At 41.1% G+C, this 17,989-nt stretch overlaps 1 protein-coding gene across 22 annotated transcripts in view; it reads right to left on the bottom strand.

Moving 5' to 3' along the window:
• Window positions 1-17,989, bottom strand: part of MLLT10 (MLLT10 histone lysine methyltransferase DOT1L cofactor) — a 226,161-nt gene that overhangs the window by 24,733 nt on the left and 183,439 nt on the right. For all 22 annotated transcript variants that reach the window (XM_054522034.2, XM_054522041.2, XM_054522035.2 and 19 more), the window contains one exon: window positions 4,491-4,669. In XM_054522034.2, coding sequence (XP_054378009.1) covers window positions 4,491-4,669 — 179 coding nt within the window. The remainder of the gene's footprint in view (window positions 1-4,490; window positions 4,670-17,989) is intronic.

The raw sequence follows: 17,989 nt of genomic DNA, 5'->3' as shown, positions 1-17,989 counted from the left end.
AAAATTAGCCAGGCGTGGTGGTACACGTGTGTAGTCCCAGGTACTCAGGAGGCTGAGGCAGGAGAATCACTTGAACCCGGCAGGGGCAGAGTTTGCAGTGAGCCGAGATCGTGCCATTGCACTCTAGCCTGGACAACAGAGTGAGACTCCGTCTCAAACAAACAAACAAACAACAACAACAAAAACACGAAATATCTGCATTTACTAAATATCACATAAACCCTGGAAGTTTATTTTACTTTAAATGTTGTTTAAGTCTACATCATTTTGTTTAACAGTAACATGGGATAGACAAGAAGCCACGATTATCACATGAAGATTGTATTTCAAACGCAAAACTCAGAAAGTAGGATGTAACGGAATGCAATTATGTTTCACTGCATTCAGTCTTAAGTTCTTCTACTAAAGAAATCATCTTTCAAACAAAAAAAAGCACCTGCATTCTCCCAAAGACAGTACAGAATGACTGTAGAACTAGGAAACAGCAGGATTTGAAAGGCAAAATGAAAAATTAATGACACTCCTACATAAACTAATTTATACCTCTACCCCTGATCCAACAAGGGCAGAGCACACGATTAACAGTCACATGGACAGGAGTCCGCTCCTCCCGCAATGTTAAGAAACTACTCTATTACTGATATACTAGTATGTAGTAAAGCAGGCTTCCTATCAATTATTTGTGAAAGAGCCATTACTCTAAAAACTAGTCTGTTGTCTGTTGAAAGGGTCGTGGGAAAGGGTTTAACACTTAAGAATATAAAATAGAGGCCGGGCGCAGTAGCCCACACCTGTAATCCCAGCACTTTGGGAGGCCAAGGTGGGCAGATCACCTGAAGTCAGGCGTTCGAGACCAGCCTGACCAACATGGTGAAACTTCATCTCTATGAAAAATGCAAAAATTAGCCAGGCGTGGTGGCGGGCGCCTGTAGTCTCAAAAAAAAAAAAAAAAAAAGAAGAAGAAGAATATAAAATCAGTTTTTTAAAGGTTTTTTTCCCCAAAATGTGTGCTGCTATCAGACTCCCCTCCCCACCCCCCACCTGCCAATTTTACAAGAATCTCCTTTTCCCAGCACAAATCAAGTTTCAAGTTATTCTAAGTTGTTAACTTCTACTAGCCCTTCCCAATCTTATCTCCTTGACCACTTTCCAGGGAACAATTTTTTTTTTTTTTTTTTTTTTTTTGAGACAAGAGTTTCGCTCTTGTTGCCTAGGCTGGAGCGCAATGGCGTGATCTCGGCTCACCACAACCTCCGCCTCCCAGGTTCAAGCAATTCTCCTGTCTCAGCCTCCCGAGTGGCTGGGATTACAGGCATGCACCACCACGCCCAGCTAATTTTGTATTTTTAGTAGAGATGGGTTTTCTCCATGCTGAGGCTGGTCTCGAACTCCTGACCTCAGGTGATCCACCTGCCTCGGCCTCCCAAAGTGCTGGGATTACAGGTGTGAGCCACTGCGCCCGGCCCAGGGAACAATTCTTAAGATACCAAATAAGGCAATGTAGAGGTCTATTTACTTAAAATGTATATCACGAAAAGCAAAAATGACCTCTGGATTTTATCCTGCTGGCACCAATCCAATCAATAAAAACTACTTTCATTAAGGGTGTGGGGGCACAAAACGTTATTCAAGTTTAATATATCCATCATCTATCACTATTATTAAAGTTTTTGCTTGCAAGTATGATGGTTTTCTTAACAGTTGTGGTAAGACTTCTAGAATTACTTTTTTTTTTTTTTTTTTGGGAGACAGAGTCTGGCTCTGTTGGCCCAAGCTGGAATGCAGTGTCACGATCTCGGCTCACTACAGCCTCCACTTCCCACGTTCAAGCAATTTTCCGGCCTCAGCCTCCCGAGTAGCTGGAACTACAGGCTTGAACTACCATACCCGGCTGATTTTTTAGTAGAGATAAGGGTTTCGCCATGTTGGCCAGGCTGGTCTTGAACTCCTGACCTCAGGTGATCCACCCACCGTGGCCTCCCAAAGTGCTGGGATTACAGGCATGAGCCACCGCGCCCAGCCTAGAATTACGTTTTAAATATTGATAATTGTTATTCACCCATTTATCTTACTGCATTGCTCTCAAATCAACTACTTAGAGCAACCCTAAATACAACACTAGGATGTGACTATCTAAACACAATTAATGTAAGACTTGAAAACAAACAGGGTCTATATGAGAGTGAAACAGGAATAAACTTTGTCGTTTTGTAAAAAATGATTCAATTGCTAAATGCATCCCCAATTTTAAGAGTCCTATCAATTCTATTTAAATATTTCTGTATCCTTTCCTTTGCACATTGCCTAGAAAATTTCACATTTTTCACATTCAACACCATTACTACTGTCTCAGGCAGCTAAATTGAAGTAGTTCAGCACTCAGTTCAACTGAGAGGTCAACGTGCCTCAGTTGCCTGGAGACTGATGGTTGCTACAGCAGCACCAGATAAGCCAGACTAAATAAGCTTCAGCTTGACGACAGAAAGCATTTACTGCTGAACAGAAACACAGATGCAGGTATCTCAGTACACAGCATGTAAATCTAACTGGATGATCACATTTGTAAGAGACCCATCTTTCTGAAACATGGAGAGGGGATAAATAGTAAAGATTTTAATTGAACTGAATCCTGGGTTACTTACAACTCTGATTTCTTTGTTCTTCAGTTGAGTCACATGTTAAGTGGAATTTTCCCTCTAGGTATAAATTCCTCTTCTCTACCACTTCCCTAATGCCAACCCCCTGGCTCACAAACATAATGAATGAGAAGAAATGAGGATTTTTGCTTAATTCAGCCGGGAATTAATCAGAGGGTAATTAAACAGACTTTTATAAAGACAGAAAAGAGAAATGCACATTGAAAATGTTCATGTGAGACTTTGTCCAAGGATATAAAACTATCAACAGCATATGGTTATACTTAATTAAAAGAGAGAAAACCATTTATAGGAGCCATTCTTTCATTTATCCTTTCACCCTCTCTAACCCCAAACCCCTGTTATGGCTACCTCACTTTTAGTGACATGAACTACAGAAAAACTCTGCTAAAGTAGTCAAACTCCTCTAACTCAAGTTGGGAGGTTCACCAAATAGTTCACCGTCATCTTCAAAGACGATACTACTAATCATGCCATTGATTTTCTGTGCTGTACTATCTGGGGTTGATTCTAATACGTAATTTTAATAGCAACTGCTTTCACTGTGCCATTCACACAAATGCATCAAAATAATCTAATGTTGCGCTTGCCAGAAAAGCGTATATATATCCTAACAACACACGCAATGGAAATTATGCACGCATCCATAAAGCTTAAGTTGACAGGAACTTATAAACAATTATTTTAACTAGTTGTTCATTATTAGACATTTGTCCCTGTGACCATTTTCTTGACCATTAAAAGACTACTAGAGCTTCGGAGAAATGAAAATAAAATTATACATAATTCCAAATAAATAAAAAAATATACTTTGGAAATCTTAAATGATTATCTTTGGGGAAGGCGGGTGTAATTCAGGGGGATTGGGTACAGCCTTCCCCATGCACTGTCCTCTTTATAAAACAGGATTACAATTTCTCTTATTTGACTCTTACTTTTAAAACGTCTTGGCCGGGCGCGGTGGCTCACGCCTGTAATCCTAACACTTTGGGAGGCCAAGGCAGGCGGATTACCTGAGGTCAGGGGTTGAAGACCAGCCTGGCCAACACGGCAAAACCTTGCCTCTACTCAAAATACAAAAATTACCTAGGCATGGTGGCGTGTGCCTGTAATCTCAGCCAGTCGGGAGGCTGAGGCAGGAGAATCACTTGAACCCAGGAGGTGGAGGTGCAGTGAGCTGAGATCACGCCACTGCACTCCAGCCTGGGTGACAAAGTGAGACTCCGTCTCAAAAAAAAGCAGAAAAACATCCTATAGACTAGGTCACCTATCAAACTATAAATCTGAAGTCAGATAAAAGGGGGTATACAAATGGAAAAACCTATATATTCATCATTATTTACAAACACTGTTCTCTCCCACTAGGAGGAAAAATGTGTAGTGCTTGAAGCGATCATTCGGTCTTTTAACCTACATTCTCCTACACTGGTTTTTTTAAAACTTTAAAAAGATTTCATATATTATTTGTGTAATTTTAAAAATTATAAAAGGAATTTTAAAAATCACAAGAGTCCAAAACTGGCTCATATTTTGTGGGTCCTACTTTTTTAAAGAAAGAATAAAAGCTCCCCTGAAAGTATATTTTATATCATTCAGACAAAATTTAAAACCCAGAAATTAAAAAGAATTAGTTGGTGCCCATACACTTATCCATCCTCTCTCATGAATACCATGTAAAAATACCTATCATTTTCACTAATACATTAATACAAATTGAGATATTTCATAAATTCCTATAGAAGGCCCTATTTCATTTGTTTCTCCTTTAACAAAACTCACTTTAAAAATGAGAAACCCACCTACTACCTGTCACATGATAGTGTAACAACTTACCTGAGTTGTAGCAACAGCAGGGGCTGCAGATGACACAGCTGAGGGAGAGAGCGCTCCTACTTGTTGCAAATGCCCAGAAGACTGCTGAGGTAAGTGAGAGCTGGAGACAGGAGTACTAGATCCCGAGCCAGATACTACATTTGGAAATGATACTGCTACATCATTGCTGTTATAAATACCTGCAAAAAAAATAAATGTTATTTAAATATAACTTAGCAGTCAAATTTGTCACAGACACACATAATCAGTAAACTTGCATTTCCTCCCGGATCCCTCCTCCAATTATAAATCTTATTGTTGGTGTTTTAAAAATATTGTGCTAGTAACTAAATAAACACTGACTTCTCATGAAGCGGTTATCTAAAAGAATTTTTATTTAGCAAAAAGCCTTTTGTTAAAAGCAGGGGACAGCAGAAAGAGCTTTGTAAAAAATATGTCATGGATTTTAGGAGTTTCTAAGAGCAAGAAAACATTTCTTAAATAGAGGAATGAAGCAATTAGAGTTCCATAAAAATCACCTAAGGAGCTTTCCAAAAGGCAAATGCTAAGGCCCCAGAAATCATCACTGAGAAAGTCTGAAGTAGGAAGAGACCTTGTTCTAGAAAGCCGACAAGGTAGAAATTAAAATGGAACAGGCCCAACTTGAAATTCAGAGACAAATAGAGGAGCTGATGACACTGGTGGGAGACAGGTGTGGGAATAAAGAATGTTGGTAGATTCTAGAGACATTCCAGCGATAACACAGACAGGACTTTGTGACTGACTGTATGGGGCAGCTGCAGGGGTAGGAGAGGAGGAACGATTAAGACATGATGAACTGGGCTATGAGTTGGCAGCTCCATTTACTCCAGAAAACACGGGAGGTGAAAATCATGGGAGACTTGATGAAAACACTTTGAGAGGCACCATAGGGATAAAAGCCAGAAATAAGGTGGGTAATGGAAGCTATTCATTCTAGAAAAGAGGATGGGAGGGTGGGAGGATGAGCATAAGTTAACAGGAAACAAGTTAATTTTTTAAAAGTGCTTATTTTTTTTAAAAAAGAAAATCATGCTCAGCATAGAGAAGGAGAGGCTTTCAAGATAAAGAAATGGGAATATCTATAAACCACCTTCTCAACCAGGAGTGATTTTGCCCCACAAGGGACATTTCACAATACCTGGAGACATTTTTAGTTATCAAGCCTGGAAGGTGCTACTGGCATCCAATGGGTATAGGCCAGGGATGCTACTAGACATCTTACAATGCACAGGACAGCCTCCACAAGAAATAACTGGCCCACAGTGTTAATAGTGTGGAGGCCGAGAAAACCTGCTATAAACCAGAGCTCTTGGGAGGGCAAGAGGGGAAAAAGAGCCTGAAACCCAGGTACAGAAACAGGAGGAAAGAATGAACCTAAGTGGGCTGCAGAAAAAAAAAAAAAAAAAAAAAATTAGCAACTGTAGCCCTAGAGGGCAACAATAATCAGTAATTTATATCAACAATACAATTTACTTTGTTCCAAAAAAACATCAAGATAGCCTGGACAACAAAGGGAGATATTGTCTCTACAAAAAATAAAAATTAGCCAGGCATGGTGGCACACGCCTGTAGTCCCAGCTACCTTGGGGACTGAGGTGTGAGGATCACTTGAGCCTGGAAGTTCAAGGTTGTAGTGAGCCATGCCGTGATTACATCACTGCACTCCAGCCTTGGCAAAAGAGCAAGACTCTGTCTTTAAAAATAAATAAATAAATAAACAAACAAATAAATAAATAAATAAAGTTATTGACATATAATAAATTAAAGCACCTACAATCTTATTCAAACAGGGAAAACAAAACAACTGGGACATTTTAAAAAGCCTTACAGCTATAATTAGGGCATCGGGATCTTTTTTATATCTACAATTTCTCCATAAAAATTATATATTCATTTAGCCAATGCATTCATTCTGCAAACATCACTGAACTCATTATTTGCCAGGCATTATTCTAAGCCCTGGAGATAAAAAGCCATTCAAGATAGGTAGTCTTTGCCTTCAAGAACTTGCGTAGAAAAAAAAGGCATTACAAACAGTTGTGGAGAGCACTATGACAGAGACATCCTCAGGGGGCTAGGAGCACAGAAAAAGAGGTATCTAATTCAGACCTGGAGTGAGAAAAGTGGTGAGCCAAAAAACTTACTGGAAGAGAAGTTGTTGCTTTTCAAGCTAATTTCTTTTCTATCTTTTGTTTGTTTGTTTTCTGAGACAGAGTCTCTCTCACCTATGCTGGAGTGCAGTGGTGCAATCATAGCTCACTGCAGCCTTGACCTCCTGGGCCAAGCGACCCTCCTGCCTCAGCCTCCCAAGTAGCTGGGACCACAGGCAAATGCCACCACACCTGGCTTTTTTTTTTTTTTTTTTTTTTGCGTTGGTTGTGGGGGTGGTGGGTTAAGAGATGGGGTCTCACTATGCTGACACGCTGATTTCAAACTCCTGAGCTCAAGTGGTCCTCCCACCTCAACCTCCCAAAGTGCTGGCATTACACACATGAGCCACCATACCCAGCCTCAAGCTAGTTTCTTTTTTGAGGTGAAGTCTCGCTCTGTTGCCCAGGCTGGAGTGCAGTGGTGCAATCTCGGCTCACTGTAACCTCTACCCGCGGGTTCAAGTGACTCTCCTGCCTCAGCCTCCCTAGTAGCTGGGATTACAGGCACGTGCCATCACGCTCAGCTAATTTTTGTATTTTTACTAGAGATGGGGTTTGACCATGTCGGCCAGGCTGGTCTCAAACTCCTGACCTCAGGTGATCTGCCTGTCTCGGCCTCCCAAAGTGCTGGGATTACAGGTTTGAGCCACCACACCTGGCCTCGCAAGCTAATTTCTAAAGGGGCTGCAAAACAGAGGTAAAGGATGGTTTGAGGAAGAAACATGCAGTAGAGAGCAGGATAAATTCTAAGGACTTGGTGACTAATTAGACCTGAAAATTCTATTAGACCAATAGAACCTGGTGACTAATTAGACCTGAAAAATAAAAATAAGGGTAGAGTCACCAATGACTCTTAAGCATCAGTAAGTGCATGTAGTGATACCATTCCCTGAAACAGGAACAGCAACTGAAAGCAGTGTTTGCTTACTGTACGCAAGTAACTGTGCTAGCATAAGAACTCAATGAGGTAAATATTACTCCCGTTTCACATATGAGCAAACAGAAGTTTAAAGAAATAAAGTAACTTTTTTGGTGAGCTAGTAGGTGGTGAAATAATGATTCAAACTCACATAAATGAATTCACTTCCTATAAATGAAATCACTTCCTAATACAAATTAGAGGTTCAGGGTCATGGTCTTTGAGATGCCTGTGGGACACAGAACTCCTATATATAGAACACTATGGGATAAGCCTAAAACCCAGCAGGAAATTCAGATCTGAAGACATAAATCTAGGAGTGAGAAGCATAGTAAGTTACAGTAAGTAAATTTACAAACTAAAAATACTTACTATTGGTCTGCACTATGGTTGAAGTTTTAACCAGTTGCTCATAATTATTACAGAAATAAGAAATTTCCCATTAAGAACTCTAGATGTCTAATATCTCTTGAGAAACTGAAGATTTGCCAACACTGGATACTATATTATAAAAGAGCAACAATCTGACCAGAGCTCTGAACAGGGCATACAGACTTTAATCCATCAGCATCTCCATCATCCCTTACCATGTCACTCATTTATGTTACCTATGTGGCCCCACAAGTATTTTATTTACAACTCTTGATATGAACACAATGGTCAAGGCCAAGGAACAAAAATGGAATCACCCAGGGAAAGTTCTCAGCGTGATCAAGAGAAGAGAACCAAAGACAGAACCCTAAATAACATTACCATTTAAAGGATAAACAAACAAAAACAGATCACAAAGGGCAAACTTAGAAAACTAAGATAGAGAATCTTATAAACTGCTCTAAGAATTTCAAAGGAATGGCCTGGTGCAAGTGGCTCACGCTTGTAATCCCAGCACTTTGGGAGGCCAAGGTGGGCAGATCCCTTTGAGCCCAGGACCAGCCTGGGCAACATGGTGAAATCCTATCTCTACCAAAAAGGCAAAATTAGCTGGGTGTGGTGTCAAGCATGGTGGTGTGTGCCCGTAGTCCCAGCTACTTGGGAGGCTGAGGTGGGAGAATTGCTTGGGCCTGGGAGGTTGAGATTGAGCCGAGATTGTGCCACTGCACTCCAGCCTCAGTGACAGAACAAGACCGTCTCCAAAAAAGAAAAAGAAAGGAAGAAAAAGAAACAAGTTTGGCTAAGAGGCACAGAAAAGAGACAGCATGTTAATGAAGTGATTATTTATAAACCTTATATTCCTAATAATACATAGCAGAGAAAAAGATATGCATTTTTAAAGGTTGCTACTCCATAGATAATTCAACAAATATTGAGTTTCTATTGAATTCAGTGTTTTCAGAGTATCTTAGAAAATAAAATACTGCAGCCAGATGCGGTGGCTCACATCTGTAATCCCAGCACTTTGGGAGGCTGAGGCAGGTGGATCACCTGAGGTCAGGAGTTTGAGACCAGCCTGGCCAACATGGCGAAACCCATCTCCATTAAAAATACAAAACTTAGCCAGGCATGGCGGTGCATGCCTGTAGTCCCAGTTACTCGAGAGGCTGAGGCAAGAGAATCACTTGAGAGGCGGAGGTTGCAATAAGCCAAGATCACACCACTGCACTCCAGCCTGGGCGACAGAGCAAGACTCCATCTCAAAAAAAGGAAAAAAAAAAAAAAGGAAGATAAAATGCCGATTATCTAGTTATTATGAGGGTGAAAAGTGTACTACACAGGGAGTCTCCAATTTCTAAAATTAGAAAACAAAAGTTAGCTGGAGGCAGCATGCTGAAATTGAAACAGCAGAGGCTTTTGACTTAAGACAAAACTGGGTTCAAATGCTGGATCTGTCACCTACACGACCCTTAATCAAACTACTTAACCCTTTTGAACCTCCATATTATTCTTATCTATAAAACAAAGATAATGGCTACCTTAAAGACTTTTTGTGAGATTTTGAGAATATCCATATAAAAAAGCTCTAGCAATGCCTACCACAGAGTAAGTTTTAATAAATGGTAGCTATGGCCATTTTGGTGTTAATGCTTTCATTAAAAATGTATCTGTAAGTCAGGAAAGTACACTGTTGTAACTACCAGGTCCTCTAATGTCTCTACTACACTTTGAAAGTTGCAATTACCATCACAACATGCAGTAAAACACCTTGGAAGAATAATATTCAGAAGCAAAATCGTGGTGATTAAGGACCTTCAATCTCAAAACTTAAATTGTTTTTATATTACATCAACGTATACTTACATAGGAAATTACGCAGCTAAATGTGCAATCCAGTAATCACACTTTGAAACAGTATCTGGTACTCAGTTTACTGGTTAAAAAAAAAAAAAAAAAAAAAAAAAACCCAGAGCAAAATATTCCTTTCCTATCAAGGCAGGAAAGCTTAAAATTCTGAATCTTTCTTTGAAAATGAAAATAATGTATTCCCTTCAACTTCCTTGCTCCTCAGGTAGGACTGGTACAACATCCACCTTAAATTCTTCTGTATCTGCTTTCTATTTAACTTCACTCTATTTTCATCTTATTTAAGTCATATGCTGTTTTTAACTAAAATCAAGGTGACATTCATTGAATTAAACAGAGCTAAATGTTACAATGCATGAGCTCTAGGAAAATACACCGAAATTCATCTGTTCAGGATAGGGAGGAGAAACAAAGCTGCAGAACGATACAGAGGGTGGCAATGACATACTGATTCCTTCCTTTCCTTTTCTTCCCTTCCTTCCTTCCTTTCATCAAACAAATATTCAGTAGGTATGAGGAATGAAGCTAGGAGCTGGGATAATGTAGGGAGCAAGACAGACAAGATTTTAGCTCTCTGGGAATTTACAATTTAAGGAGCAAGGCAAACATTAAAACAAATACATGAATATAAATTCCAACACATACTATAACGGAAGAGAAAAAGGTACCACAAGAGTGAAATATTAGGAAGCAAGAAAGACCTGTCTAAAAAAATATTTAAGACAAGGCTTAAAGGTTAGGTAGGTGTTAACTAGACAAAGAGTAAGACAGAAAAACTTGTCCAAAAGACCCAGAAATATTGAAAGAAGAAAAAACAGGAACTGAACAAAGCAAGAAACTTCTGTATTTTTTGTGTTTAGCTTGTGGATATATAGTCCAAATCCTATGCTGAAAAGTAATTTGGGTTAGTTATTCCCCACCCCATCCTTCACAGTGGTTATCTTAATCATTTGAAACACGGTTTGATTAATTTATTTCTCTTTGTATTCAATTTTTTTTTTTTTTTGAGACGGAGTCTCGCTATTGCCCAGGCTGGAGTGCAGTGGGACGATCTCGGCTCACTGCAGGCTCCGCCTCCCGAGGTTCGTGCCATTCTCCTGCCTCAGCCTCCAGAGTAGCTGGGACTGCAGGTGCCTGCCACCTCACCCGGCTAATTTTATGTGTTTTTAGTAGAGACGGGGTGTCACTGTGTTGGCCAGGATGGTCTCGATCTCCTGACCTCATGATCCGCCGGCCTCGGCCTCCCAAAGTGCTGGGATTACAGGCATGAGCCACCGCACCCGGCTGTATTCAATTTTAGAAGGTTTCCCATCTTTTTTTAAACGTAAAATTCAGAACTATTTAAAAAAGTATATTCAGGGAAGTGTCATACCCATTCCTTCTATCCTTTGTTCCACCCCATTCTAACCACACCTTTTTATCCTTTCTGTTTCTTTTTCAAATGTGCAGATAAGGTACAGTATATTTTCTTCTTTCTCTTTCTTTCTTTTCTTTTTATTTATTTTATTTATTTATTTATTTATAAATTTATTTTGGAGACGGAGTCTCACCTCTGTCGCCCAGGCTGGAGTGCAATGGCATTGTCTTGGCTCACTGCAACCTCCACCTCCCGGGTTCATGCGATTGTCCTGCCTCAGCCTCCTGGGTAGCTGGGATTGCAGGCGCCTACCACCACGCCTGGCTAATTTTTGCATTTTTAGTAGAGACAGGGTTTCACCATGTTGGCCAGGCTGGTCTCAAATTCCTGACCTCAAATGATCCATCCACCTCAGCCTCCCAAAGTGCTGGGATTATAGGCATGAGCCACCACACCTGGCCTTTCTTTCTTTTTTTTTTTTTTTTTTTTTTTTTTTGAGGTGGAGTTTCTCTCTTATTGCCCAGGCTGGAGTGCAATGGCACGATCTCAGCTCACCACAACCTCCGCCTCCCAGGTTCAAGCAATGCTCCTGCCTCAGCCTCCCAAGTAGCTGAGATTACAGGCACACACCACCACGTCCAGCTAATTTTTGTATTTTTAGTAGAGATGGGGTTTCACCATGTTGGTCAGGCTGGTCTCGAACTCCTGACCTCGTGATCCACCCACCTCAGCCTCCCAAAGTGCTGGGATTACAGGCATGAGCCACCATGCCCGGCCGGCCTCTCTTTCTTAAACAAAAGGTGGCATACTATAGATCATAGATCCTCTTTTTTTTTTTTTTTTTTTGAGACGGAGTCTCACTCTCGCTCAGTCGCCCAGGCTACAGTGCAATGGCATGATCTCAGCTCACTGCAACCTCCGTCTCCCGGCTCCAAGCAATTCTTCTGCCTCAGCCTCCTGAGTAGCTGGGATTGCAGGCACACACCACCACACTCGGCTAATTTTTGTATTTTTAGTAGAGACAGGGTTTCATCATGTTGGTCAGGCTGGTCTCAAACTCCTGACCTCATGATTCACCCACCTCGGCCTCCCAGAGTGCTGGGATTACAGGCGTGAGCCACCGTGCCCGACAGATCCTCTTTTTTAAGTTGCTCTTTTTCACTTAACCATGTATCTTGGAAATCGGCCAGGCGAGGTGGCACACGCCTGTAATCCCAGCACTTTGGGAGGCCGAGGTGGGTGTATCACCTGAGGTCGGGAGTTCGAGACCAGCCTGACCAACATGGTGGAACCCTGTCTCTATTAACTACAAAAAACTAGCTGGGTGTGGTGACACATGCCTGTAATCCCAGCTACTTGGGAGGCTGAGGCAGGAGAATTGCTTGAACCCGGGGAGACAGAGGTTGCAGTGAGCCAAGATTATGCCGTTCCACTCCAGACTGGGCAATAGGAACAAAACTCCATCTCACACACACAAAAAAATGTATCCTGGAAATCGTAACTGTCTTTAGAGAAATTCCTCATTCTGTTCTTTTTTTTAGCATTGCACAGTACTCTATCTTGTGGATGTTCAATTGTTTATTCAACTACTCTCCTATGTATGGCCATTTAGTTTCCAGAATTGTGTAATTACCAACAGTGCTGCATTAAATAACCTTTTGTGTATGTAAAAAAAAAAAAAAAAAAAAAAAAAACAGGTAATACAGCTAAAGCCTTGTGGAGAGGCTGGTAAAAGACAAAGTTGGAGAGAGGGGAAGGAACAGATCATAAGGCCTTGTGAGCCATGTAGAGGTGTTCAGAATTTTTGCTAAGATCAATAGGAAGACACCAAAGGCAAATAGTATGACTCACTTTTTAAAAAGATCATCCCTCTGACTCCTATGTACCAAAGGGACTGACGGGGATGAGTGGAAACAAAGGTTTTTTTTTAGGAGGCTATTTCACAATTTGGATTAAAAATTATGTCCCTCCAGACAAAGACAGTAGTAGTACTGAACATGGACAAGGACTTGCAGTGCATCTAGAAATTAGAATCATCTAAACTTGATGACAAATTAGATTTGGTAGCAGGGTAGAAGGCGAATAAGTCATGGGTTTCTGGCTAGTGATTAAAAGTGCCCTTACTGAGATGGTAAAAACTGGAACAGGAGGAATGGAAGTTTTCTTAAACGCCAGCCTAGGACCACATGTTGAGGCTCTCCAACAGTTCAAGGATGGGTCCTAGAAGAGGAGTTCATACAGAAAACTGACACCAGTAAGATAAGAAGAAAACCATGACTGTGGTATCACTGAAGCAAAGAAAGAGAGCCTGACGGAAGAGATAGCACTGACTTCTCAAATGCTGCATTTTCAGCCCACTAGATGTGAAAAGATGGAGACAAACAGTGATCTCAGGAGAAGAATACAGTATGAGCAGAAGCCAAAAGAACATTGTTTAGACTTAAGTTTTTATTAATAAGCCAATGCAATTACACAAGATTGGTAAATAAGACAGAAGTATACCTGTCTAATGACAGAAATAATAATGCTCACCAACCTGAGTTCCTATTTCCCACTTTCAAACTGCCTAGGAGGTCAAGTAAGTACCCATCCAGTGGCTTATTCAGGAAAAAGACTGTGAATGGAATAGTCTTGAGAAGTATTTAACCAAGCAAGTAATTAAGCCTGTAAATTATCCCTAACCCACATCCCGAGAGACTGAATTACTTATTCTTTCCTAGAGGTTAATATGGTGTGAAAATAGCTAAAAGTCCAAATCCTCCTCCCTCATGCAAATAACCTCACACAACCTCATATACCTCATCTATAAAGTGAGGGTGGTACCAACAATTTCATAGGGCTGGGGCAAGGATTAGCTTGCATATGCGAAGCATATACTAATATTGTCCTCAGGCCCCCTAATGGTATGTGCAGGCACCAGTCATGGTAGACAGTATACTGTCTACCACATAGTAAACATCTGACAAACAGTGCCCATTATTATGATGAATTCATTATTATGAATTAAATAGGACTGAGAGAGGGGTTTCAAGATGGGTGACTAGAGGCATTTTGTATTTGTCTCTTCCACTAGGAACCGAAATAGTTAGCAGGTAACCACAATTTGTATAGATTGTCCAAGAGAAAACACTGGAATTCAACAAAAAACTAACAAGCAATACCTAAAACAAGGAAGGAAAGGGAAGCAAGGCAGGGAAAGAACAGGTTAGAGACCCTCAGCTGTCAACGTTCCCACATGGACTTAAGCAATCCTAGCCATGGGAGAGCTCCTAGATCCTTGCAGGCTCTGAAATAAACATAGGGAACTGCGAGGAGATTGTATTGACAGCACAGCCACAGGGAGGATGCTTATGCTGTATCCCATACATGTTCTAAGACCTAAGCAGCAACAGCAAAGTACCATCTTAAGAGTCTTTTATCCAACAGACTACACACTGTCCTAGGGCCCAGCAGTGCTAGGACTGAGGCCAAGAGATACACCGGCTACTGCTCCCAGGGTGGAGGCGTGAATGAGCAAAGTGTGGGCTATTGCACACAGGGCTGAGATGTGGGGAACCACTGCTAGGGCTGATGCATGAGTGTTCCCCATCTGCTGGCCTACACTTGCCTCCACTAACATGGCCCTGGGCTCTCCAGTGACAGGGCAACGGTGTGACCAATGCTGCCCCGACTACCTGAACATTCTGCTGGTGACTTAGGGATCACCCTGCCCCTGCCTACCATGACTGGTACCTGCAAATACCATCAGGGGGCCTGAGGACAAGCCCACCAATCCAGCTTTGCCCCACCCTCAGCCCATGCCAGAGCACACAAGTCTGGAGTACAGGGGACTGCCCAGCGCAATCCAACATCATTAGCACCTCAACACTTGTCCTGGGGATCTGAGGTTAGGCCTACCCACCCTGCTGCTACTGCCACAGCTGGCACCTATCTGCATGTACCATCTGTAGGCCTGGAGACTGGCCTGCCCAGCCCACTGTAGCCACCACCAATACAAGTGCACTCTTCCTGGGATCCACAGGGTTGTCCCACCACTGCCACCGTCCACGCACACCACACTGGCTGGCTGCAGACCCGAGAACCGTCCAACCTACAGAGCCAACTGCTACCACTACTGGCATCTGAGGAAGTATGGGCCTCCACCTCGAGGCACAAGAATCAGCCTACCTGGACCCACTAACACCAGTACCAGCATATGCCACCCTGGGCCCAAGGTGAGGCATGCTTGGTCCACGACTGAGGTGCAAAGGCTGGTCTACCTGGCATCCTAGTCCCCAGCAAAACTTCACGACTGCCTCCACTAATAATTGCACCCTAAACCACTGAGAAAAATCATAGACACCGCTGATACTGTTTAAGCCAAATAAATCATCCAGAGATTACATGACTGCACACATCCAGAATCAAAACTACAGTGCCTACCCAAGCAACACCATAGATATATCTTCAATACAATGTTCTCCCGTATGAAAGCAAATTCAAAAAAATTGGGAGAAGCTATTATCACATCAGATGCACAGATATCAACATACATAGGAAACAATAAAAAGCCAAAAAAAAAAAAAAAAAAGGCGAGAGAGAGACACCTCCAAAGGGCACACAATAATTCCATAGCAACAGACACCATTAAAAACAGTTTTTAAAAATATTGGAAAAATAGTTCAAAATTTTAATACTAAAGAAGCTATGTGAGATACAAAATAATTCTGAAAATACAAAGAAATCAGAATGGTTATTCAGGACATGAATAATATAAATAATAAATAAATTATTTATTTTCACTCTGTAATTATTCAATAATAACTACTTTCTATATAAACATACATATATGTAGAGAGAGAGAGAGAGAAAGAGAGAGAGGGAATTTAAAAACAACAAAACAGAGGCTGGGCGCAGTGGCTCATGCCTGTAATCCCAGCACTTTGGGAGGCCAAAGCAGGCAGATCACTTGAGTACAGGACTGCAACACCAGCCTGGCCAACACGGCAAAACCTCATCTCTACAAAAATACAAAAGTCAGCCAGGTGTGGTGGTACATGCCTGTAATCACAGCTACTTAGGAGGCTGAAGCAGGAGAATCGCTTGAACCTAGGGGACAGAGGCTGCAGTAAGCTGGGGTCACTTTAGACTGGGCAACAGAGCAACACTCCATCCAAAAAAAAAAAAAAATCAATCAAAATCCAAAATGTATTCAGAAGTTTCAACAATAGACTAGATCAAGCAGAAGAAATTCATAACTTGAAGCCAGTCTTTTGAAATAACCCAGTCAAAATATAGTGACCAAATATTCCAATAATATGGAAAACCAACTCAACAAAATACTAGATTAAAACTTCCCAGGTCTGGGCCAGGCGGATCATGAAGTCAGAAGTTCGAGACCAGCCTGATCAACACGGTGAAACCCTGTCTCTACCAAAAACACAAAAATTAGCTGGGTGGTAGTGGTGCACACCTGTAATCCCAGCTACTGGGAAGGCTGAGGCAGAAGAATTGCTTTGAGCCTGGCAGGCTGAGTTTGCAGTGAGCAGAGATTGCGCCACTACACTCCAGCCTGGGCAACAAAGTGAGACTCTGTCTCAAAAAAAAAAGAACTTCCCAGGTCTAGCAAGAAATATAGACATCCAGATAGAGGAGGCTCTAAGATCCCTAAAAACAATGCAAAAAGGTCTTCTCTACAGCACATTTTACTCAGGCTGTCTGAAGACAAAGACAAAGAATTCTAAAAACAAGAGAAAGGCATCCAGTCACCTATAAAAGACCCCCCCATCAGACTAACAGATTTCTCAGCAGAAATTTTACAGTCAACATAGAAAGGGATGATATATTCAAAAGTGCTGAAAGAAAAAAAAAAAAAACTTTCAGCCAAGGATATTATATCCAGCAAAATCATCCTTCATAAATGAAGGAGAAATAAAGTCTTCTCCAGACAAGCAAAAGCTGAGGAAATTCATCACCATTAGACCACCCTATACGAAATGCTCAAGGGAATTCTAAACCTGGAAGCAAAAGGATGACATTTGCCACCATGAAAACATACAAAAGTACAAAACTCACTGGAGTAAAGCAAATACACAAAGTAAGAAGAAAGAGAAAGGACTCAAACCACCCCTACAGAGAACCACAAAACCACAACGACAAGAAGAAAGGAAAAGAAAGAATATACAAAACAACTAGAAAACAATAGGACAAAAACAAAACCTCACATATCAATAATAACCTTAAATGTGATGGATTAAATTCTCCACTTACAAGATATCAACTAGGTGAATGAATTAAAAAACAAGATCCAACTACTTACTGCCCACAAGAAACAAACTTCACCTGTAAGGATGCATACAGATGGAAAGTAAAAGTATGAAAAAAGATATTTTATGCAAAGGGAAACCAAAGGAAGTAAGCAGGAGTAGCTATACTTACATCAGATAAAAGGGACTTTAAGAAAAAAAAAAAACTGTAAAAAAGATTAGGTCATTATATAACGACAAAGGGATAAATCCCGCAAGAAGATGTAACAATTCTAAATATATATGCACCAAACTGGAAAATTCAGATTCGGAAAGCAAATATTACTAAACCTAAAGAGAGGGATAAACTCCAATACAATAATAGTGAGAGACTTCAACACCCCACTCTCAACATTAGATAGATCACCGGCACAGAAAATCAAAAAACAAACACTGGACTCCAACTAGACTTTAGACCAAATGGACATAACAGACATTTACAAAACATTTTATCCAACAACTGCTCTCATCAGCACATGGAACATTCTCCAGGACAGAGCATACGTTAGGACACAAAACAAATCTTTAAA

Source organism: Pongo abelii, chromosome 8 (genome assembly GCF_028885655.2).
Source record: "Pongo abelii isolate AG06213 chromosome 8, NHGRI_mPonAbe1-v2.0_pri, whole genome shotgun sequence".
Taxonomy (NCBI): domain Eukaryota; kingdom Metazoa; phylum Chordata; class Mammalia; order Primates; family Hominidae; genus Pongo; species Pongo abelii.
This window is presented reverse-complemented; position numbering and strand designations above follow the sequence as displayed.